General features: G+C 47.5%; 1 protein-coding gene across 1 annotated transcript; it reads right to left on the minus strand.

Moving 5' to 3' along the window:
- Positions 1 to 2,191: 2,191 nt before the first annotated feature.
- On the minus strand, positions 2,192 to 20,251 carry Appl (amyloid-beta-like protein). Its single transcript, XM_089548748.1, has 7 exons — positions 20,089 to 20,251; positions 11,279 to 11,476; positions 9,665 to 10,046; positions 7,536 to 7,747; positions 6,864 to 7,127; positions 4,506 to 5,087; positions 2,192 to 3,504 (listed from the first exon to the last, which is right to left on the minus strand). The coding sequence occupies exons 1-7, from the start codon at positions 20,200 to 20,202 to the stop codon at positions 3,403 to 3,405; spliced, it is 1,854 nt and encodes a 617-aa protein (XP_089404874.1). The 5' UTR covers positions 20,203 to 20,251; the 3' UTR covers positions 2,192 to 3,402.
- Positions 20,252 to 23,460: the final 3,209 nt, after the last annotated feature.

The following is a 23,460-nucleotide window of genomic DNA, read 5'->3' on the forward strand; positions in this document are numbered from 1 at the left end:
CAGTTGGCACGCTTTAGCCAAAAAGGAAATGCGGCAAACGGCGCCGGAGTGTTTCTCACGCGCAGCAGAACTGCTGCGCTCTCGGAATACGCGCGCCGAACTCCAATCGGCCCATTCCGGGAAGTGATCGTATGTGTTCTTGAACATACTAGCATAACTATCTTCGTAGATTGTAAGCCAAATGAGAGCACTGAGAACAAATCGAGCAGACCTCCGAGCAAGCATCAAATGGCTGAGCTTTGAAGATACGTTGTTCAAACCAGCCCGACGTACCGGGGAAAAAAAAAAAAAAAATTTACCCGGCGCGTCCGACGTACAGGGTCCGTCAAAAGTTCCAAGGCCACAGGGTTTGCTTTTGAGCAGCATAGTCGGGCTGTTGAGATACCCTCGAAGCTCAAAATATCTGTAGAGAATAGAAGAAGGATCGTTCTACCATCTGAGAACCTCGATAGCTCTATCGGAATCTTAAGTGCCAGGATATACCGATGAAAAGCGGACCATGTGGCCTGGGAACTTTTGACGGACCCTGTACCTTTAGCCCCGGCCTTCGGATCCGTCCGACGTACTCGGGAATAAATTGTACACGGTCCGTCAAGCGTGCCTTTAGTCACAACCCCCCCCCCCCCCCCCCCCCTCGCCACGATCGAAAAGCATTCTAGCTAGAAAACGAAAGCGACAACTGCATGTCAGCGCAGTTTTTTTTTCTCTTGCAACACATTAAAATTTAAAGCAAACAAAGGAAGAGAAATCAAGGATAGACAGTTAAGCGCTCGCGAAAGCTGGCTTCCTTTCTGAAAGGTTAGTCACGCGGAAAAGCCAGCTTGCAGTCACCAATACCGCGCCCTCGCCTTGCGGAGAAAACCACGCTCGCGCACGCACGCGCACACGCGCGCGTGCGGTCTTCCTGAAAGAATATGGATTCAAAACTGCTTGTCGCGCGGTGGCGTGACCGTACTGCTGGTGAATCAATCAATCTTGACCGGCAGCGGTGCAAATAATTCACGTCTCATCATCGCTTAGTATATTATATGGCTATTCAGCCATGTGAAACAGCAGCCTCAATATACTTCCTTTCGTTTTGTTACTGCTTCAAATATGGTTCGGCTGCTGAGCCCGAGGATGCAGGATCAAATCCCAGCACCGTTTCGAGGCTACGGTAAACAGCGTCGGGTGGTCGAAATTATTAAAAAATTGAGAATTAGTTTGGGGAAAGGAAAGGGCGCGCAGCAACTGTCTCACTACTCGCTGGACACCACAGAATATTTTCGACCTTAAAGTGCCCTAGCTGACGACACACAGGTAGTACATGGGCGCATTTCGAGTTTCGCCTGCACCGAAACGCTGCCGCCGCGATTGAACCCGGATCCTAGTGCACAGTAGCCGAACGCGTTAACCATTTCGCCACCGCGGCTGGTGAAACTAAACCGGAGCCCTCCATCTTCCGTCCCTTCACGGCGTCGTCGTACTCCGCGAGTTTACTGCGCGCATCGCAAGCATTATACCAATGTCTAGCTAACAGCGCGTGACGTATTAGCGCGTGCAGAGAGGCGCAAAATTTGTACCATATATTGTTTCCTGCTACCCGGAAGCCATGAACAGGCGAACCGCGACCGCCGAGCGGTGGCGCGGTTGCAGATAAATCTAGGCAGCCCATGAGAGAGCCTACATGTCGTGCCACCACCCGATCCGTCGCGACATACAGGCACACAAAATCCGGCCAGCCATAGATTGCATGAATGCATTTCTGGCGCTTAAGCGTACAAACTAATTTCGGTTTTCGATTTTTGCATTAGAGAAACTCTACCACTTTTTTTCAACAGGGCCTGTGTTTGATCAGATTTTAGCACACCGACAGATAGGAATATAGTGCTTTCGCTTTAAAATCTAACTACGCGCAGCTCATTTAGGCACCTCATAATTTAAACAAATGCTAATTTTCAGACAATTTCTCCATATATCAGCAGTCCTTAATTCAGGACTACCTTAATCCCAATGCAGTGCTAAAGTGCTTTAGTGAAATGTTGCATTTGCAAGCAACGCTGTGCAACAATTTTTTAAACAGTGGCACTGACAAAAAAAAACCTGTTTCCATACTGATCGCCTTCACACTTAATGCGATCGTCTCAGGAGTGTGTACACACTGAGAGCTGACAGCTTTTTTCTCGCAACGCCGAGGAAATCAAGCCAGATGTCGATCGAGCCGCAAAATTTTATTGTCAGCCTGTTCATTCAAATACACTACACAGAGTGGGTTACACTTGTGTGACCTTGTGTTGCAAAATAGGGGAAAAAAGAACACTTGCACAGAAGCCGAAGCAGAGAGAGGCGGTGGGGCCTTGTGCAGAGACGAACATACGGAGACACAGGGTGGCAACACTCGACGTATGATATGTTCACTGAGACAAAATGACCACACAGACTGCCCTTGCAACAAAGCCCTACGGTGCTGCTGCTGGCCTCCAACCAAACACGCACACGCACGCACGCACTTCCGGTCAGGGGGGGAAAGGGGGGCATGCACTACGCCGGACAACCTGTACAAAAAGATGCCTAGGCCTTAGCTGCTCAAAGCTCGGCTTGTTGGTGCGACACCTCAAGGTTCGAGAAAAGAAAAACAAAAAATGGCACTGCGGACACTCCGACCGAAAGAAGAGCGGAGAACACAAGCGCTCAGCATCAACTCGAGGATTCACTTTCACCCACGACGCCACTTCTACGAGTACAGGTTGAAACTGCTTGGGCCACATCACAGAACAAATACATCACCACCCCCCTCCTCTCCCACGTCAGCTTGTCAAGCCGCCCTTGCAGCTCTTCAAAAGCCCGAATAGGTTTCATGAATTTCACATCGTTCACAACAATAAGTGAAGGAAGGAAATCCTTTTAAGTAGGTGCGCACAGCTGGCAAATACACTGCTTTAATTAAATTACTGCAGGTGCAACTTGCTCCACTAAAAATATGAATCCTCGAGTTGATGGCTGCTAACTCCACACCTACACTCGAGGACACCTTCAGCGCAACAGCAAAGCGGACACTGGGGGGCCTGGGTTTCATTTGCACACATACAAGAGCTGCCAACACATTGCTAAAAACTTGCTAGAAGCAGGCCCAGTGTCCCCTTCACTGACGCGGACAAGTTCACATCCTTGAGCACGTGCTGCTCTTCCTATGGTGGAAGCAGGCTGCCCTTCTTGGTGTCACTCGAACTCCTCTGCCACCGGTGTTGGGCAATGCGCCCAGAGGCTGTGCACTGTTGTTGTCTGCTCCTCTCTCGGGCCGTGTCCCCTTCGCGCCAACCTTGCCCTCGGACTTTAAGACGCCTAAGCGGCTGCAACGCAGCCTATGTACAGAAATAGAGAGAGAGGGGCATGCTGCTGCTTGCTGTTGTCTTCTTGCTCAATTCAGTTGGCCTCAAAGTACTTGTAGGTGGGGTTCTCATAGCCGTTGACCTGCATGGCAGTCAGGTGGCGCTCCTCAGGGGAGGCCGTGGGCCCTCCTCCCACCTGCACAAGCAACGGGGGTGCAAAAAAGTTGAAGGATTCTTATAACGAGGTGGAAGGAGAAAACTGAGACAACTAATTAGCTTATGTATTTGCTCATTTATTAAAGGTGCACTGAAGAGGAATCTGAACTCGTCTTTTTGCCGCGGGAACTCGACCTACACGTTCCTAGCATTCTTAGAAACTGCGACTTATTGCCCTGTGTGGCCGATTTCCCCAATTAAATCGAATTAACGTCCGGCTCCCGCCTTTTTTTTTAAATTCTGCCTCGTACGGTGGGCGGGAAATTAACTCTAGTTAATGCAATCATTTCCAGGGCCATGAGCTATGATAAAAAATGCAGAGAAGAGTTCTGAATTAATTTCGGCTTTCTTTGCAGCACCAAGATCAGAAGTAAGGGTGGGTCTCACTTTCACTTACAGCAAAACATCGCTGCTGAGGGCAGGTACTGGGCCTTAATACTTTAAGCTGAGCACAGGAGGTGAAGAAAAATTTGGAGGATGTTTAAGTTTCGCCTCTCAGAGTGGAATGCGGCAGTGTGTTGCAGCACTGGAGTCCATGAAATGCCTTGGACAAATCAGTTGTAGGCTATTATTTTGACTCAGCAAAAAAAGCAATGGCTGTGCTCTCACTAACCATGGTGGCAGCTATTATGGCAATGCCTCTTGACAACCCCCCATTACCGCAAAGGTGGAAAACGTGGTACACTAATCAGGTAACTTTGATCTTTCCAGATCACAGTTCTAACCAGTGACATGATGCTGTCACCATCAAACTAAACTTGTACTGTTAGAGGTACACATTAATTCTTTTTAAAGATCCTTGAATGCTTGACGGAGCAGTGAGTCATTTATTTCGTGCCTCTCTCTGCGAGTATCCTTGGCAGAACCACAATGGCTCTGCAGAGAGTTATAACAGCCTCAACTCAGTGCTTTACTCCCCTGGTTATGAGAAACATTCAGAAGCTGGCAGCGCTCCACGAATTGGCAATGGCACCAGCTCACCTGTACAAATCCACGGGCGTGGGGCGAGCGCTGGCGCCTGAGCAGCACGGCACCCACCAGCAGTGCGGTGAGCAGGGCGACACCGGCAAAGGCAAGCGTGATGTAGACGCTGCCGCTCCACTTGAGGCGGCCCAGGGTCTCCGCGTGCGAGGAGTGCCGGAGGGCGTAGGCGGACTCTGTGTGCTGCAGCAGCTGGCTCTGCATGTGCGCCGGTCGGGCGGCTGGTGCCACGGGTGCCATGGCGGCCACGGGTGGGGGCGCGGTGGTGCTGCTGGCCGGCAGAATGCTCTCGTCTTCCACGGACTCCGAGTCCTCGGCAGTGGTCGGGGGTGGCGGCGGAGGTGGCAGCAGGGGTTCGCTGCTGGTGGCGCCCCGCAGGGTGGTCCACAGCTGTCCCAGGCGCCCCTTGAGGGCCTGTGGCAGCAGCTCGATGCTCTGGTTGGCCAGGTGGTCCAGGGAGGTCAGGTGGGTGCGCACCTCTTCGGCATCACCTCCATGCTGCCGGTAGGCATGAAGAGTGTGGCTGCGGTCCTTCTCCAGGGCGCGCAACAGCCTCTCCAGGCAGCGCTCCACTCGCTTGGTCTGCACCGGGGAACGCAACACCGTTCGTAAAACTGCTTCAAAATCCACACCTGGCTGGCTCCTGGAACCCACTAGTGGCAGCTGGCAGAGTCACAGCAGCCAGCAACTTAAACGAGTTCTCCCCAGTTCTTTTACAGCCACAGATGGCAAAATTCTCCCTGCAGCTCGGCTTCAATCAGCATGCAGGATTTTTAAAATATGGGGAATTTCACAACTGGAATGATTAAAATGCTGCCATTGTCCCCTTTCTACTGGTTCTGAGAGTGGCAATGAGTACCTGCTAAATGCTCTGCAACTGCTGCGGTAGACCAAATTAGGTGCAAGAGCACAATCAAGACATCACTGTGCCACGCATGGTGACAACCTCTAAAGTGTAGCTACGGAGGATCAACTGCAAGGAACGTAGAGCAAGGTTACTCCAGGCAGTTGCCATAATAGCCTCAGCCTCAAGAATTAATGCTTGTCTCTCGTGGTGCGCAAATATTTTAATTCCAAACAATTTACATTTGAATGCAAAGAGGACATCCAATTTTATTGCATGTTTTCTTCTTTTAAATCATGCGTTAATATTAAAATAGCCTACAACCGCTGAATAATTTGTAACTGAATTTCTTCTCTCATGCTGTTTCTTTCATCAACTGAATGATGGCTGTGACAAGTAGTTGTACTATAGGTCATGCGAGGCACGAGAAAACTGCAATATAAATGCCGATACTAAATCATTACAGCACTTAAGCCAGCCTGCTTCAAGAGCTAGAATTACAATCAACGACACAACAGCTGTTACAATGCCTTTTTTTTTTTCGCCTCATGTTGTCTAAAGTTCAACACATCACAGCCATCGTTCAATTGATGAAACTGAAACAGCGTCAAGAAGAAATTCAATTATAAATTATTTAGCGGTCGTAGGCGAGTGCCACAGGGTGCTCCATGTAGCTGTATGCCAGTAATCGTGTGAAGAACAAAACAAAAGCAAAAATTTGGTGCCTATAGTCGTTTAAAGCCAAATGCAGCAGCATTTTTGGACAGTGCCCACTTCCCTTTATGAATGGGATCACAAATTCCATAAAACAGCAATAACAATAATTCATCACGACCAGCTGGTCATGTCCACATGAACCAGAACACGGGCCCCTCTCACCTGTCTGCAATTTGCTTAGTCATGAAGCAGACACAGCCACTTCACAGCAGCACGTTTCTTAATCTCATCTCCATGCCCTGAGCTCATTTTCCCAACAGTGTATTGATGACTGCAATCCAAAAGTCTGGGAAGCCTACTGTGTTATCCGATGAACAGGTAAAACTGGTTTTAGAAAATTGGTTTTTTGAGGAAAGAAAATGGTACAGTATCTGTGCCACATCTTGGTGGACACCTGAACTGCAGCTGTAGGGGAAGGGATAAAGAAGGTAGTGAAAGAAAAGAGAAAGAGGTGTGTAGTGCAGGGCTCCAGAAAAATTTTGATTACCTGGGAATCGTTAATGTACAGGCACCTTTTTGTAGCCGCCATGGCTGGGTTTGAACCCGGAAACTCCTGCTCAGTAGCCGAGCGCCCTAGCCACTGAGCCACTGCAGCGGGTTAAGATGGACAGGTGCCTATTCTAATGTGCACACATTCTCACAAAAGAGTAGTTCTTCAAAGCACAGTGTGGCCCAGTTTCAAAACTAACAGTCCTTGTGGCTGTACATCCCACATGTTGTAACCGTAAAGCAACTTGTGCACTGACAAAGCTGCTGAAAGACAGCACAGCCCGCAGTCATTCGTGACTGGCACCCACCCTGGGTGGCTTCTCCTGCAGGGCGTGGTGGTAGCAGTCCAGGGCAGCCTTCTTGCGCCGGTTGAGGGTGGTGAGCACACGCTGCCGGTGCATGGCCGCCAGGCGGTGACGCTCGGCCGACCCCTCCGCCTCCAGCGCCTGCACTGTCTTCTGGAAGCGCGCACTCATCTTCCGCCGGAACTCCTCGGCCCCCTTGGGGTCGCGTGCCTTCATGGCCTCATAGTGCTGCTCCAGCTCGCTCCACTCGCGCATCACCCGTGTCACCTGCACGCAAACCCGGCGTTGAGGGGCATTCACAGCGGAAGCAGTATTGGAGGAGGTCACTACAAGGACCTCTTATTACGAACTTGGCAGGCCTCTCCCATGTCACTCCAATTAATTCTGTCCTTTGCAAGCTGTGGCCACAATATCCCTGCAAACTTCTCAATCTCCTCCGCCCACCTAACCTTCTGCCATCCCCTGCTACACTTGACTTCTCTTGGAATCCACTAAGTTACACTTAGGACCAGCGGCTGTCTGAAGTCTGGGATAAAAACTTCGTATAATGCGCGGGTTTTTATGGTATCTGCCAAGCTGGCCTCCAAGAGCCCTGCTCTATATATTGAGGGGCTGTGAACTGTCATGCACAGGAATTTCCCTCTGCTCAGGAGAGGAAAGGACCCAACCACCCACCTGTGCCCGGTGGCTCTCCTGGAGGCTGTGCTGTGCTGCCTGGAAAGCCGAGTGCTCTCGCCGGCTGTCGAAGCGGCTCAGGTACCGTTCCACTGGCCCCTCCGTGGTCGTTGTGGTGGTCGTGGTGGTGCTGGTGGTCGTGGTGTCCTCATCGTCATCATCCTCATCGCTGTAGTCATCGTCATAGTCGTCCTCGCTGGAAGTGTCCTTGCCTGAGAGGGAGAACAGCTCAGATGATCAGAGGCGCACAAGAGCACATTCAGGCACAAACAATCTTCCGATTCACTGCAATGCCATGCACCACAAAGCTGGTCGGCTCAGGTGAGCCACGAAGACCTGCCTCCCAATTAACATAGCTGCACAGGAGGCACGCTTACCTGCACATTCTTGGCCAGTTTATTTTCATAGCAATTTGTGAAGAAAAGGACATAAGCTTGTCAGAAATGCAAGAGAGTAAGATTACACAATGATATTGAAACTAATGTTTCTGGGTGCCAAAAGCAAGACTGTTCTGAAAAAGAGAAATAGCCTACTGCAGCCTGAAAGCCACCAGCACAAGGACTGATACAGTAACTTGGCACCTACTAGCTACATCAGCACTGTTAAAAACGGCAAGGGCAAAAAACTCATGGGCGACCAATGCGATTGATGCATAGGCAATTTGTTAGCATGAGGCTCAGATTTCACAACCCCTTTGCGTTGACGACCTGAAGTCGCTCACATCAATGTCATTTTCTGTTATTTGTTGCCCTGCTGCAGTGGTTCAAATCTCTCGCTGTTCTGTGATGAAAGTTGAAGAACACGATGATATCTAAGGCCTAGCGTGACGGGCTGGCAGTATAACATGTGGGTTGAAAGGATGTGCTGATGACTCTGTCATCTAAAGCAGTGGCCAGTGAAGCTGGTCAGTTCAAGTCACCGCGGGTTCGAATCCTGCTCGAGGCCGTAAGTATGGCAAGCTTTTTTTTGTATGAAAGCACTAGTTAACTAGCAAAGCTAAAAAACCAGAGGTATGTGTAAAGCCGCAAACTTTGACTTCTGATGGAGCACCAGTGGTGGAGGCCTTGTGCAGCTGCTCTGTCAACGCGTAGAACAAACCCACTCCCAGCAGGCAGCTGCGGATAGCAGCTGCCTGTAAGGGGGCAAACTGGCAAAAAATGGCACCGGACTGCAAGCGGTTGACTCCACCACCCAACCAAAAGTCAACATTCTGGTCACATGATTTGGGAGACCAATACTAGTGTGCCTTCCACAATTTGGTTCTTTTGTTTACCACTTAATAGGCTTGCTCACTATCGTGAACTAAAAAAAGGGAATAGCCTAAATCGCGGCTGCTCAAACGAAACCAAAATAGTGTTGATGGAACGCGTATATCTCAAACTGTGGGCGACCAAAGTTTGATGCAATCTGATCTCAATTTAAACGTCCAGTCGCATGGATTCAAGTCTTTGGAAGGCTATAACACATGAATTAGGCGATGTCGCTCAATGAAAATACATAGATACCTGCAGAAAGCCTCAGGATAGTGAAACTGAAAAGATAGAAAAGCTGATTTTTTACCCCTTTAACTAAAAGCCTTGCCTCCTCATCTTAGAAGCAAGCACGCAACTGCAAGATACAGAATCTACACTGCTCATTACTTCAGCACACTCTCTACCACGTTGACCAGCAGTCCTGCTAAAATGGTGGTAACGTGAATGTCAGTGACAGCTGACACCAGCTTGAGCACCAGCTTGGGAAGAGAAGGGATGAGATGATGTTACTTTTATAGTTTATATCTTATGGGGTTTAATTAATGTCCCAAAGCGACCGAAGGCTCTGTGGAATTTCGATCACTTGGGGCTTTTTAAAGTGCACAGACATTGCACAGTAAACAGGCCTCTAGCATTTCACTGCCGTCGAAATGCGACAGCTGCGGCCGGGATCGTACCCGTCTTTCGGGTCAGCAGCCGAGCACCATAAGCACCAAGCCACCATGGTGGGAACGTTACTTTCATAATATTAAAGGGCTTTAGCTGCAGCTCGTACATTACACCAACGACACTAACGCCAAATAAATGTGGCCTTAACAGCTGTTGCTGTAAAGTCAGCCCACATAGATTACTGTGATAAACAAAATAAACCAGCACCTTGCGATTCTCGGTCAGCAGTGGTTGCCGTCGCCGGCGGGCAGCAGACAAACTCAACCCCCGAGAAGATGTCAACACCGCAGGGCAGCAGCATGGCGAAGCTGCGCAGACGCATGGCTCTTCCGCGGCAGCTCTGGGCAGCTGTGCGGTTCCACTCATCGAAGCTCTGGCACACGCTCTGGTTGTGGATGTGGTCAAAGAGGCAGTGCTCGGGCACCAGCAGGGCATCACTCTGGAAGTCACCCTCGAGGCACCGGTAGGGCTTTACCCAATGTGCGCTGCCCTCACCACTGGCGCAACGCTGGCCAGCCTTGCACCAGCCATCCAGGCGGTAGTATCGGCTAGACTCCACAATGTTGCGGATGTCGCGCTTGGGGTACACCTGCAGCAACGCATGCACACAGCCCATTCATGAATTTAAAAAAAAAAATGTATAACCGTATTTGTTTTCAACTATCTAGTCCAAAACTGGGTATGGCGCATACATGGGTGCGGCCCTTGCACAAGATTATGTGGTCTTCAATATCTTCTTGCCTCCAACTGTTGGCCTTGCAATTATGCTGGCTCGTGTTTGCGGCTATGAGAAGTCCTAGACTGCATGCGTACCATGACTTCTTCATTCCAAGGGAGGTACGTGGGAATGGCCAGACATTCCTTACCATAACCAGTTTCATTAACGATACCTTTACTATAAACGAAAAGAAAAGTATGTCATCTATGGGAGGCAAATCAGGACTGTAGTTTCACTTTACTATACCGGAGTTTTTAATGTATCTGAATTTACTAGTATATAGGGTTTCTACTGCATTTGGTTGAGGTAGGCTTCTCCACTGCATGTAAGGAGAGTGGCGCATGAAACTATGCATAACCATCACGAAAAAGTGTTATGCATGGCTACCATGGTTCTCTAAAGCGGAAGATCCTTCGATTTCTTAACACTCATGCTATGTGATGCCCCGCTCTCTTACTGAATCGAGCACAACAAACCAAAGCAAACATGACAAGTAGTTTTTAAAATTAAACTTCCAGTTGAGTTTTTTTCACACGGCTCCAGCATTCAATTTCTGCTACCTGTTTTTAACGGTGATAGCGCATCCTTCTACAAGCTTAAGTGCGACTTTCTGTGTGTTGATTACTGAAAAATCAACTGCTCATGCTGACAAAAAGGCCAAGATAAACTCCAAGTGACTTTTAACTGCAGAGGAATACCGCATACAGGAATGCCACATTATGTCACTGAAAAGAAAAAAAAAAACTAATTCACAGGTAGAAAATGACATTTGTCAAAGGAAATTTATGTCCTGAAATAAACACCGAAAAAAGTATGCCATCAGCACCAGTCTTGACATAAGTACTTTCTCTGCTGAGGCTCTATCCAACTGCCTAAAGTAACATTGAACGCTCAAGCCACAGACTACGCATCTGCATCAGGGTTATTAGTAGATATAAGGAAAGATACAGCAACAAGTTGCGTGCTGTTTAGTACAGGGCGCACTTTACCTGCATGTCTTGGGCATTTAAAGTACCAGCCCCAGTTGTGAATTGGTGACAGCGCTGTTCACTGTCGCACCCTCTCACCGTTCATTGCACAGAGCAACAGTAGCCTTATCTCACCTTCCGGCAGTACTCGAGGATGCTGAGCTTCTCCCGTGTGCAGATCGCCTTGGGGTCCGGGTCTGACACCCAGCGCTGGCTCTCACTCAGGTACTGGTTGCTGAGTCGTCCGTGGCCACACAGCAGTGCCACCATGGGCTGGAAATGGCCCACGTCTGGCTCCACACTCGACCCGGACGCAGCTGCTGACGCTGATGCCTGCATCGGATACAAACATAAGCAGGCAGGAAACAGCAGTTCGCAAAAGTCACTTAAAAAGGGAGTCATTCACTGCCAAGAAAGTCTTCTCGGCAAAAAGCCACTGCTCAGACTAAATGCAAATCATGGCTAACATTGTTGGCTAAGATACACCACCATTCACTTCCAAACGGCGACCACAGGATCCCTTTCTGGTCTCGCTTGACATTAGGAGTTTGAATGAAATGGTGGAGGAAAATTTTTAAACAAATTTTCTCAACAATCAATGCTCCTTTGGCTGCCAGACAAATATACAAAGCGAGGGAGAGCCACAGAGTGAATTTTTATTTACCAAGAACAAATTTGGATTGAGTGGTCATCTGCGTTCCTTTAAGCCTTTTGATACAGACGTGGGAACCAGCTCTACGCAAATAACAACATCTGCTGCTAAAAGACATTGCTGCTGCTCCAGTTCACCCTGGCTTCTGGAATTTTCACGCAGTGCATGTGCTGCGCTAAGCAAGTTCAAGCTGCTTACATGCGTAGGCTTTGTTTTTCCACATTAAAGCTTTTAGCATGAATAAGAATCTGCATCAAAAATGCTACTTTAAACAGCCAATTCGTGTTGATAAGACACCCTGGCCACTTCAACATCAAATACATTTAAAAAGCTCTCAACATTCACATGAATAAATTCTCGGTGCTCTTCAGGTTTGAGTCATCGAGAGATGGCTATTTAATTCCCCACTTCTCAACCAAAACTTGTGTTCAAAGCAACAATGCACATTAAAGATACTATAAACTAACTGCTGAGCACTGCAGTTCTTTGGAGCAATACTTTGTGGTTTTCAAGCATATAACACTGGGCTTAAGATGAGTAGTTAATAGTCAACAATCACAGTAACTCACTCATTTAAATACTGACCATCCTTTATGTACTGGTGACCTATAGGCTCCTGGTTAAAGGGCATTATATGAGAGATGGGCATATTTGTGGTTGTTATGATTTGTGGGGGCTTAACGTCCTAAAGCAACTCAGGCAAAGAGAGACGCCGTAGTGGAGGGCTCCGGAAATTTCGACCACCTGGGATTCTTTAACGTGCTCTGATATCACACAACACAAGATTTTTTTTAAAACACTACGATAATAATGTGGTGGCAATATAATGACGCATTATACTACTGCTAGGACAATCAACAGCTTGTTTTCACATTCCCGCAGCTACTTCCAAAGCTGAAATAAGCTGGCACGTGGAGCTTGTGACATTTCATTATTTTTTTCGGTACAGCACCTCACAGACGTTCTGGCCTCACAGAAACCAGACTGGACGTGCAAGACAGTGGTAAGAAAACGGTGGCTTGTGCTATCAACTGCAAACAGCTTTGTCAGTTTTGTCGTCAATGGCCGCAGGAACATTTTCCTCTACTTCCCTGCATGTTGCTTCAAAATACATTTGGCATCTGTACCAATGCTGGGGTTAAGAACACGCTTGACATTTGTATACAAGCTGTGGAGTAGCAATCCGTAGTGCTGACCAACGCTGTTAACAGTGGCTTCACAGGCCAGAAACGACGACCGTCCTTGTGGTGCCACCTGTTGTGCACAGTGTGAATTGCTCTCTGTAAACGGCCTATAGCTGTGCTGTCGTTACTTGCCCGATAAGTGTCAATGCCATAGGACTCTCATACTAGGATACAAGCAAGTGCACGATAGTTTGCAGGCACAACTTCACCACAGTGAGTCATTTATTATGCCTTGTGCAAATATTAGTCATAGGTACGTCATGAACTTTTCTGCTGGTCACTATCAAAGCTATGAGCATGTTTATTTCATAAGCACCCAAATCCAAGCAGGATATCTAAATCTAACAAGCTTTGATGCAGAGAGTTGTAGCTCGTGGCAGCAGTGACATTCTATATTTAAGCCCATATCAACTCATGATAAGCCTGACTTTCACTGGCACAGGTAGGCACAGGCACAAACAAAAGTAATGGAGCATGCTAGTTTCCTAGCTTCATTTTCACACCGCTTGACTATTTCAGGGTGTTACGCCTGCATACAACAGTGTCATAAATACAATCACGCATTAACAGCATGAACGCAACGCGATTTATAATTATTGTCGAGTTAAGTGTCAATCAGCTAAAGCAACAGAATGTGCACGTCTTTTAGGGAAAGAGACTGTTCACACAAGATCAACAGTGGTGCCAGAGTTCTTCCTTGTCAGTTTCCATTACGAAACTATTGATCATACAGTTGTGTGCACTGGAAGTCATAACATCAAATTCTTTTTCCGCTCTTGCTTTCCCGTCCTTTCCCTGATTTTCAGAAGCAGGAACTAATATTACAGGCAATTTATCTAACATGCTTGTGATAAATCTGATTACAGAGCCCCACTATTTGCACACCTTTCATCACACGGCAAGCAGATACGAGTCCACTCTAGGCGAGCTTACACAATTCCATGAACAGGCTGGCTCTATTGTCTACATGCACAGTAGATAAGCAAATAAAGATATTAATCAGCAGGTGTTAGGGCTTACCCTATGTTCTGTTACATGCAGGAGCATTCAGAATACACACTGGTCGACAGGCCACAGCAGATAGGCGTAAAGCTGCTCATTCCAATATGCAAAACAATGACAGCAGTTGCAACTTGTATAAGCTGTATTGATGTGAAATTGATGTGTCTAACCTTGAAAACAGCTTGTATCCGCACATTCTGAGTAGACTTACATGCCAATGTAATGTATTTGCTCCAGACAACTGGCTGCCTAAAAGGCGCACCCATGAACAGCGTGCAAGTATTAATTATTGCTTAAAAGAAAGGAGAGCTGACTTGTTTTCATCCCCGTGGGCCTTCTGTAGGTACCTGAAGGTGTTGCAAACTTTAAATTTTTTTTTTCGCATTGTAGAATGAAGACACTGTACACCAATGTCAAGCCTTCACGGTGTTTTTGGGTGCACAACGAAGACTGAATGAATTATAAATTAATAAATTTGAGAGCGTAAGAGAAGCCTCGCCTAGAAATGCCCCTCAAAAGGAATTCACCAGACAGTGGCGACACCCCATGCGCCCTGCGGCCGCCACGGGATTTCTTTCAGAACCAGCGCCTGTACTCCACTGTGTGCCACCAGCGTTGCAAGCTCTCTGCATCCATTTGGTGCAGTTTATCAGGGATACCACATAACTACGGTTTAGATTTTTCGGTTTAGACGAAACAAACAAAAACTGATATGTGGCATCAAGTTTTCGAAATCTGGCTTTAACCGAAGAAAGTCAGTATCCTTGAAAAGCACACCAGAACTAGCTGGCAAATGAGTAGGATTTAAACTCAAAAGACAGAACTAACAAAGTTTGCATGACAGAGACATGGTGAGATGGTGGCACCATCTGTTTATACCACTACCTTACTACCGTATTTTCCGGTGTATAAGACGCGGCTTTTTTTCAAAAATCTTGCTGGTGCGTCCTATACAAGGGTGCGTCTTATATGCGAATTTTTCGTTTTTTTTTTTTGCAAGTTCAGAAGTTACTCAGGTTCACCTGCAAGCTTTTTTCACCAAAATATATCACTACCAATGATGCGGTTGTAACACGGTTAATACTTCCATACCGGGACCACGGTGTGGAACTTTTTTAGGTGAACTTTATCATGAAACGGCGGGGAGGACGACTTTCGGGTTCATAAACATGCGGCTGTTTCAGAGGCCCCAAGCAAAAGAAATATGAAATGCCAAAAGGTGGTGACAATCGTGCTTCTCGCCATTGTCAAGACAAGCCAAGACAAGCCGGCGTTTTTTTTATTCACCCTTTGCAACTTTGTTTGCTCCGCGTATACGTACTACGTACATAGTGCGAAGAGAATGTTTCAGCCGCGTTGCCTCCAGAAATGGGCGAACTTTTTGATAGCGCATCGAAAGATTAAAACTTCGAAGATTTTAAGTAAAAATGTAATGTTGTTATGGACGTAAGGAGGGTTCCTTCGTTTTTTTTTTCTTTTTTTGCAAGAACGTGGACAAGTATGGCGGGAGTGTTGCCTTTTTTGATTACTTCGCGTTGTTTAATAACCTCTCACAGGTACGGTGCATTTTGGCGATGGTCGCACAATCATGTTTAATTAACCCTTACTAGCCTAACAGGGTAAATTGGGGTGCGTCTTATACATCAGTGCGTCTTATATACCAACTTTTCCAATTACAGCCTGCATATATGGCAGGTGCATCTTATACACCGGAAAGTATGGTAACTTGCACACCTCTGCACTGCAGAGCAGGTGTCTCCACGCCCTCACCAAACATATTCCGCTATACAGAGTGCTATTGGTACACAGTACCAACCACTTAGGGTAGTTACTTAGGTCGGTTTCTTCTATGCACGTAAAAACATCAACATGAAACCATGCATAAGCATCACAAAAAAACCAATTCTGGCTACTGCGACATTTCAGCCGTGGTTTCATCGCTGCAGTCAACAAAGAGACCAAGTGATGCCTTGCCCTCTTGGTCAGACCAGTGCAACAACGCAGTGATAACATGACAACGAAGCTTTTAATAGTAAAACTGCACTTGCATTTTTATCTGACAGTTCCATTGCTTAAATTGCGTTACTTTTACAAATTGCAAAAGCAATTCCTTCTACAAGCCCATTTCTGTATTAGTTAATGGTAAATTTATTTTTTATTTATTTTATTTATTTGAAAATACTGTTGGCCATGGGGCCGTTACAGTGGTGGGGCGTGACACTTGAATAGCAAAAAGGTTTCGTCGATTATACAAAAATACAAAATGAATCTTCATCTTATTTATTTGAAAATACTGTTGAATTGACCACTTAAATAAATTGACCACTTGTGCAAAAGAAAGGTTATTAAAAATTCCAAGTAATTTTTGACTGCACAGGAGTGTTACCCTTTATCACAAAAGAAAAAAAAAACAGTTTTCACCTGTAGAAAGCAAGATTCTTAAAAAAAAAGAAGCAAAAACTGCCTTCTGAAGTTCTGGTAGTCATGTCATTGCCATGTAGCCTTTCTGTGCGTTGCGATGTGACTTTTCTTCCACAGTATGCTCACACACTCTCTCCCGCCTAAGTATGGACCGATGAAAATCATTTCGCACCCAACTGGTCTTGGCGACTTGCCTTGGTGTGGATGATGAGACTGCACTAGACTTGCTCAGGAAAGGAGAATCCCAATCCAATGTCATCACACACTGATCACTGACAGAAAGTGACCCATATTCATATTGACTGAGCACAAGCTGTGACATGGACGTGTGAAAACCCCAACTGTAAGTGCGAGCAGCATACTTGGCAATACTACTTTGCTCAGCACGGACTGGCCGCAAATAATAATATTTTTATTTCTCTGAAAACAATCTTATTACGTGCAGGTATAAAAATGTGTTTACTTTTTGAAGGGAAATGACTGCTTTGCTGTTCCACACCAGGCCGCGAATGAAACTTTTGTGTTACCATTAAAAACAACTTGTGTTCATGAAAGCACCTTATGACCTATGTAACTTCAAACTGGGCATAATACGATAGCTCCGAATGCTAGATTTTGTGTCTGGCTAGCAACGGCTCTAGACAGAAGACTCAGAATGCAGTGAAAAGTCTGTGGAGGCAGGGTTTCTGCATTCTCGAGTTGCAACTGCCCACAGTGAAAAGAGGTGGCCAGTAGTATTTAATAGTATTTAAATAACCTTCATTTGGTTAGTACCACATGCACCTTGTACAATGTCAGGTTTAGAGAATATAGCACTACACTACAAAATCTACAATACTATATAGGTTACACTATATATAATCTGAATGCTATCCACTCTCAGGGTATCTGATGCTGACTGTTGTAGGTTTAACTGCTCGCTGCTGCACACAGCTGGAGCAGTGAACACAATCTCAAGCTTCTCAGGCATCTTACATGCTGCTTTCATGCAGGGCCTAACACTCTTGGGCATTCCTGAACTATAACTGGCTGTTTTTACGAACATCAATTTTTCCAGTATAACTTTCCTATTTCAAATATTTGCTGCATAGCCTCAAAATTGTGTTTGATTACATACACTGCTCATTTGACAACAAAAATTCAGGTGGGAACTTTGTTGACCTAAAGTGTGGTGAGGCAAAAGCCTTAAGCGCGGTGTTGCTGCTTGTGTCACTGATGTGTGGTTAAGACGTTAGGCTTTGCCTCTAAGAGTGGAATGCGAGAGCGTCTTCCATCGCTGCCAGGGAGTCCACAGAACGCCATCGCCCGCCCATTCCACTCTACACCTCATTCGTTGGTAAATGCATTTTTGAGGAAAGGAAATGTATCTGGCATATCTCCCTGGACACCTGGACCTCATGGTAAGGGAAGGGAGGAAGATGGGAGTGAATGAAGACACCATATTCACTAGATGCACTCTTGTTCATTCCAAACCATCAAGCTGGCATGGCGGAGTGGTCAGCGTGCTCATCTCGCACTCCAGAGACCCTGGTTCCATACCCCAACTCGACCCATTTCCTAATCGGTTTTATATATTTTTCTGGTCTTACTAGAAAGGTTAATTAGGTTAATTGGTAAATTATGCAATTAACTAAACTCAGTTCCACTTACTTGGAGCATAACTATACCACCCCTTTAATTGGTTGCATGGTTACTAGCCAAAGTACAATTGGCCTTGAAATTTGCGCACTGGGACGTCACAACCATTTCGACCAACTGAAAAGCGTTGACATTTCTGTCGACAACTCCTGCTTACAACGATGAGGCATTAAAGGCTTCCGCCTTAAAAAAAAGAAGTCTTGTTTGGAAGACACCATTCAGCAGCGTATTGTGTCTTCCTCATAAGAAACATTGTTTTAATCTTTATAGCCAGCAGCCATGCCAGTCAGCCCGGCTTATAAGCCCGACGCCACCTTTTTTAGTGCACACCACAAGCCCGTTGGCACCTGAACCATTCAAAATGTAGTGCAAGTCGTCTTTTTTTGGCACGCATGGAGAGTAATAAATATGCAATTTTCTTTATCTTTGTTCATAGCTGCCCCCACCCCCCTCCCCTTCAAGCTGCAAAGAGATGAGTCTTGCATTGGCCCTCTCACAATCTTGCAAAAATTAGACGGAAATATTTCCCTACACAGCAATGAGCAATGAACAGGTCCAGGTCACTGTGTGGGACAAAATATTTTTTTGAAATGTGGGATCAACGCTATTTTGTCGCTAGTGCTTTGACTTGTGATTACTGAAATGTTTCCGACATTAACCTTTAAGGCCGAACCACAAGGCCTTCGGCGTTGCGTCAGCGTCTCGGCTACTGCCGTCGCCGGAGGCGAAATTCCGGCTCTTGGAAGGTGTTCGAACAATACAGACAAACACCTTCTATGCACCGTAATTTCGCCTCCGGCGATGCCAGTAGCCGAGGCGCTGACGCGACGCCGAGGAAACGCTTCCGGAGGTTCGACTTTGAGCGATGGTCTGCATTGTAATGAACTGAATTGAGTCTGAACTACAGACCCCGCCCTTTTTCAGTACAGGGGCTTCTACTTCGTACCTCTCCCATATAATGACCCCTTGGCAGACGCGAGGAAATAAATTAGTCGACCGTCATTGCGTAGACGCCGAGCAAAATCTTGTACGTACTTTTATATAAGCGCAGTTGTAGTTTTCAACCTAATCCTGCCAAGAAACCTAAAGTGCAGCAATCGTATTCGAGGCCACGAGCATCATTATCACAATGCAAATGTCAATTATACCCAGCGCTCATTCACCGAGTACTCTGAATGCGCGAGGAATTAAATCTACCATACTACTACCACAAGAAACGGTCACTTATTATCGACGGGAGGACAGGAATTTACATTTCCGGGCCGCCTAACACCGCATTAATGCGTAAATCTGCGCCGGTGGCAAGTGAAATGACTCCACTGTACTGAAAGTGCCCCCAAACTAGTCCTAACTGGGTTATCCGATGGAGCCCCAGCCCTTCTTGACAAACAACTCAAACAGGAAACTCGGTCCCTACGGACTCCAGCTGCCGGATTTGAGCCCGGTTACTCGAAGTCACTGTAGTTTGTGTGCAATAACCGCGCTGCTAGCTATCGGTGCGCAACGAAAACAACGCTCATACGTGAAACGATAGTGAGAGAGAAAGGGGGGAAAGAGAGAGAGCAAGCTGCTTGTAAGCGCGTAAATGCGACAAGCGCAAATGCGCCTACACCTGCGGGTTCTAGCCAGCCGACGACCTCGACGGCTGAAGAATGCGCCTCAAAGTTTCGGCCCGTCGCTCGACTCTCAGGTCGGCGGCGCACAGGGCGCACAGCGCTACGCGTGAAGCGATCGGTCGGCCGCCCCGCCCTGGCGACGACGTTATCGAGCGGGGACCACCTGCGACGCGGAGCTACACTGTTCGGGAAGTGCCGTCACGTACCGCCCCACCAACGAGTACCATGTCCGGGGCAGCAGCCCATGGCTGACGACTCGCCTTTGCCCTAACACGGGACCTTCGCGAGAGACCCGAAACACACGGCGCCGCCTGCGCGAGGCCTTATGCACGTCAAGTGAGCGCGTCAGGCATGTCTGTGAACTTGCTCCGCGCGCACAATGGTATCGGGAGATAGGGTTTATCCGACGCCGATAAGGCGCATGGGGCCTACCTCGGCGTAGCCGTCGGCTCGACTGCAGCACAGCAGGCCGAGGACAATCCAGAGAAACAGGGCAGCGCCCATCTTGAGTCCGAATATCGCAGCCGCCGGCGCTGTGTCCGCCATTCCGGCCTGGCTGGGTCGCCTCCTGCGCTCAAGGGGTGGGGGGGCGAAGGCGAGCGGCGCCGAATGCAGCGAGCGGCCCCGTGATTGGCCCGCACCCGGTCGACTGCTGCGCTGCTGTACGCGGCCTTGCTGCCGACGGCCCACGCGCACGCGCGTTTTGGCCAAGTAGGGAAAAGGCCCCGCCGCCGCGATTTCGGCGCCGCACCACCAGTGTAGCTGCTTCTACACTTCCAGGGACGACCCTGTCGCAGTCATCGGTCGACGCGCCGGCAGTGACGCGCAAGCGGACTGTCCGGTCTGAGCAAGCGCCGGCGTGTTTTGGCGGCGGCCACTGATCCTCCCGCTGGTTGCGACGGCATGTGGAGAGTCTTTGATCCAGAGCATGGCTTTGGCATGGCTGTGGCGGTTTTTTTTTCGAGGTGTTGCGTGCCCCGTCATGCTGTCGAAGCAGTGTTCTCGGGCTTCATAACTAACATCCTGACACGACGATCATCCAGCGAATCCTAGTAGTATCAACGCCGGTCACTCCTGAGGTTTCCATATGGAAGTTCTGCGCCATCCAGGTTAATCCTTAACATTGACGGTGTAACTGTGCAACTTCGGCATTGAACGCTGTAAAGTTTCTTATTGAGCCTCCTATAGATGTCGTAGAGAAGCAAAAATGAGACTTTCACTCTTTCTCTAAAATTTTCTTTGTACTTCCTCTTCAAAGGCTCTTTATGTGGTTGTTAAGATTACAGAAGCGATAATTACAAGTAGCATGCAGCCTCTAAAATCAAGAATGGTAGACAACCAGCTTGTTGCAAATAAGCTCACGGAACAATGACGATTTGCTGCGATGTTTCCAGCGGCAACAAAAAGGGGCGGCTAACAAAACGTATTGAAGCGAGTTTCTCACCACGTCGCAAGGTTTCTTTGTTATACAATGCAATTAAATGTGCGCCAGTGTATTCCAACTTTCAGTCGCCCAGCGACAACGGTCACGCAACATTGCGCAGCTCTGTCGCAATTCAGAGAAATGTGGGGCAGCCTTTTCTCCGTGGATTGCAAAACAGTGGCAACGTACAGGCAATATCACCGAGGACCATGTATATGGCTGTCATTTTTTATGAAAGGGAAAAACGGCTGGAGAATATTCGAGTGTGTGAAATAGAGATTGTGAAGGTATTTGCTTTTGTTTTTCCTGTAGGTTTATCCTACGCTACATGTTGCTCGCTGCAATTAGAACCTTGTGTGATATGGACCATGTAAGCAATGACATAAGTTTCGCACGGACTAGCTTACTGGAGCTGTTTACAGAGAGCAAATTATGGTCTCCTGGAAGCAACAGAAAATTATTGCTTCTAGCTAGTGACATCAGAATGCGACTTCAATTTTTCCATGGTCAGGGCCAAGGCTGCCCCGAAATATCGAAATCATCACAGTGAAGATGCCGAAATCACATCGGCGTGAAAAGAAAGAATGAAGCCAAAATATGGGCGCTAAAGTCAGCGACAAAATCAAGTCAAGGGAAATTTCTCGGCCACTAACTAGACTGTCTCGGCCTGCACGCTGGGATGCTGGGGCAATGATGATGACGCAACGAAAACAGTGTCTCACTTGCGCCGTTATGCGGGCGTGTTTCGCTTTGCCGTCGGCGACAAAGCAGCCGCCGCTGTCGGCTTTTGCGCTTCGGTACTGGCCTCCTCGCCTCCGCCTCCGCTCGTCGGGAAAGGCTGAGAATGAGGGGGAGGAACCGAGCCGATGTTCGTAGAATGTTCTGGAATATACGGCGACTGCGCTGCCGCTGACTGCGCGCCGGGCGATGAGCAGAGCCGGTTTCGATTCACGGCATGTCGCGCCGCGCCCTGTCCAGCCGAGGCACAATCGTTTTGCATTTTTCGTGCACAAGTTCACACGTCGCGGCTCCCGTTTTTTTCAACTAGGGCGCGAATGCTAAGAGACTAGGTTGCCCGGCGTTCGAACAAAGCAGCACTGGGACGAGACAAGGCAATGACCAAAATGTGACGTAGCGTCTTCTGACGATGTGAGCGTATATTTGGGGCATCAAAGCTCCATATGTTGGGAGAGAGCAGAGGGGAAACTTTTCTTAGGAACTCGAGGCTTCCCCATGACGGAGTTGAAAAAAAAAAATCAGCTTTCGGCAAGTGCGTGAGCGAGAGAGAGAGGAATCGCAACTGCTAATGTGGGACGCGTACTGCCTGAAAAATGACACCTTGCCATTTTATGTGGATACGCGGTCCAACAGGGGCTTTCAATGTGTCCCACACAGAGGTGAAAAGTCTGTTGTCTAGATTGCACTTTTATATTCGGTTTTGTAAACACTCCTCCAAGGCGTATGGCATCGCTCTGCAAGTTGTGTAATTCTTGAAAACAAAACTGCCTCGCATTCCTGATAGTACACTTAGCTGCCCTCTTCAACACGACGAAATTGTGGGGTTGTTAAAGGAACTCCTCAAAATTCGAATAAAAAAAATTACTATCTGTCAATGAATGCAGAGAGACTGGCGAATTCGAAACTATACGCACTAGATGTGTGTGAAACGTGTCTTCTTGTGCCAGGTGAGATGCGGGCTAAGCTGGCGCATTGTCATGCAGCAGCACAATTTTTCGACTCAACTTACCCCGACGCTTACCACTACAACCTGCAAGCACCTGACGAGCATTCTTCAGGGATACGCTCTGGTTATAACGGCATTGGGTTGAAGCAATGAATGAACATTGCGCCATGCGCGTTCCAGGAAATGCAGTGCCATGTATAATTTTTCCTGATAAAGTTGCTGCCCTCTGTAGAAATGGCACATATGGCCAGAATTTCTTGAGCCTGAAAGAAATGAAAAAGAGTTCTTACTGTCATGCGGGTACGGTCCTTCGTCTTCGGGCAGAACCCAATTTTACTTGGTTCTTGCAAACTCAAACACATTTCTTAAAAATGTGATTAAACTCATTTGTCCCCAAAAATGAGCTTTCTAGATGATGTTAGTTTTCCGGATCACAAATATGAAGACACCGCAAGGAAATCTGTGGTTATCTAGTGCTTATTAAAGTGGGGTGTCTTGGGTCAGCTACGGACCTTAACCTCTTTTTCATGAGGCAGATTAATTTGAGGATAAATTCGTAAAGGGCGATTTAAAAGCGAGTAGCCAAAATATGGCCACCGACAAGACGTCTTATCGGAGTCACTGTATGAAGCGCTAGCCACGTTAACGACACACTGATCCAAGGTCCTAGCCAGTTTAAAATCATGGCAGTGGCGTT

Source organism: Amblyomma mixtum, chromosome 6, assembly GCF_055824585.1.
Source record: "Amblyomma mixtum isolate Tamu chromosome 6, ASM5582458v1, whole genome shotgun sequence".
Classification (NCBI taxonomy): Eukaryota; Metazoa; Arthropoda; class Arachnida; order Ixodida; family Ixodidae; genus Amblyomma; species Amblyomma mixtum.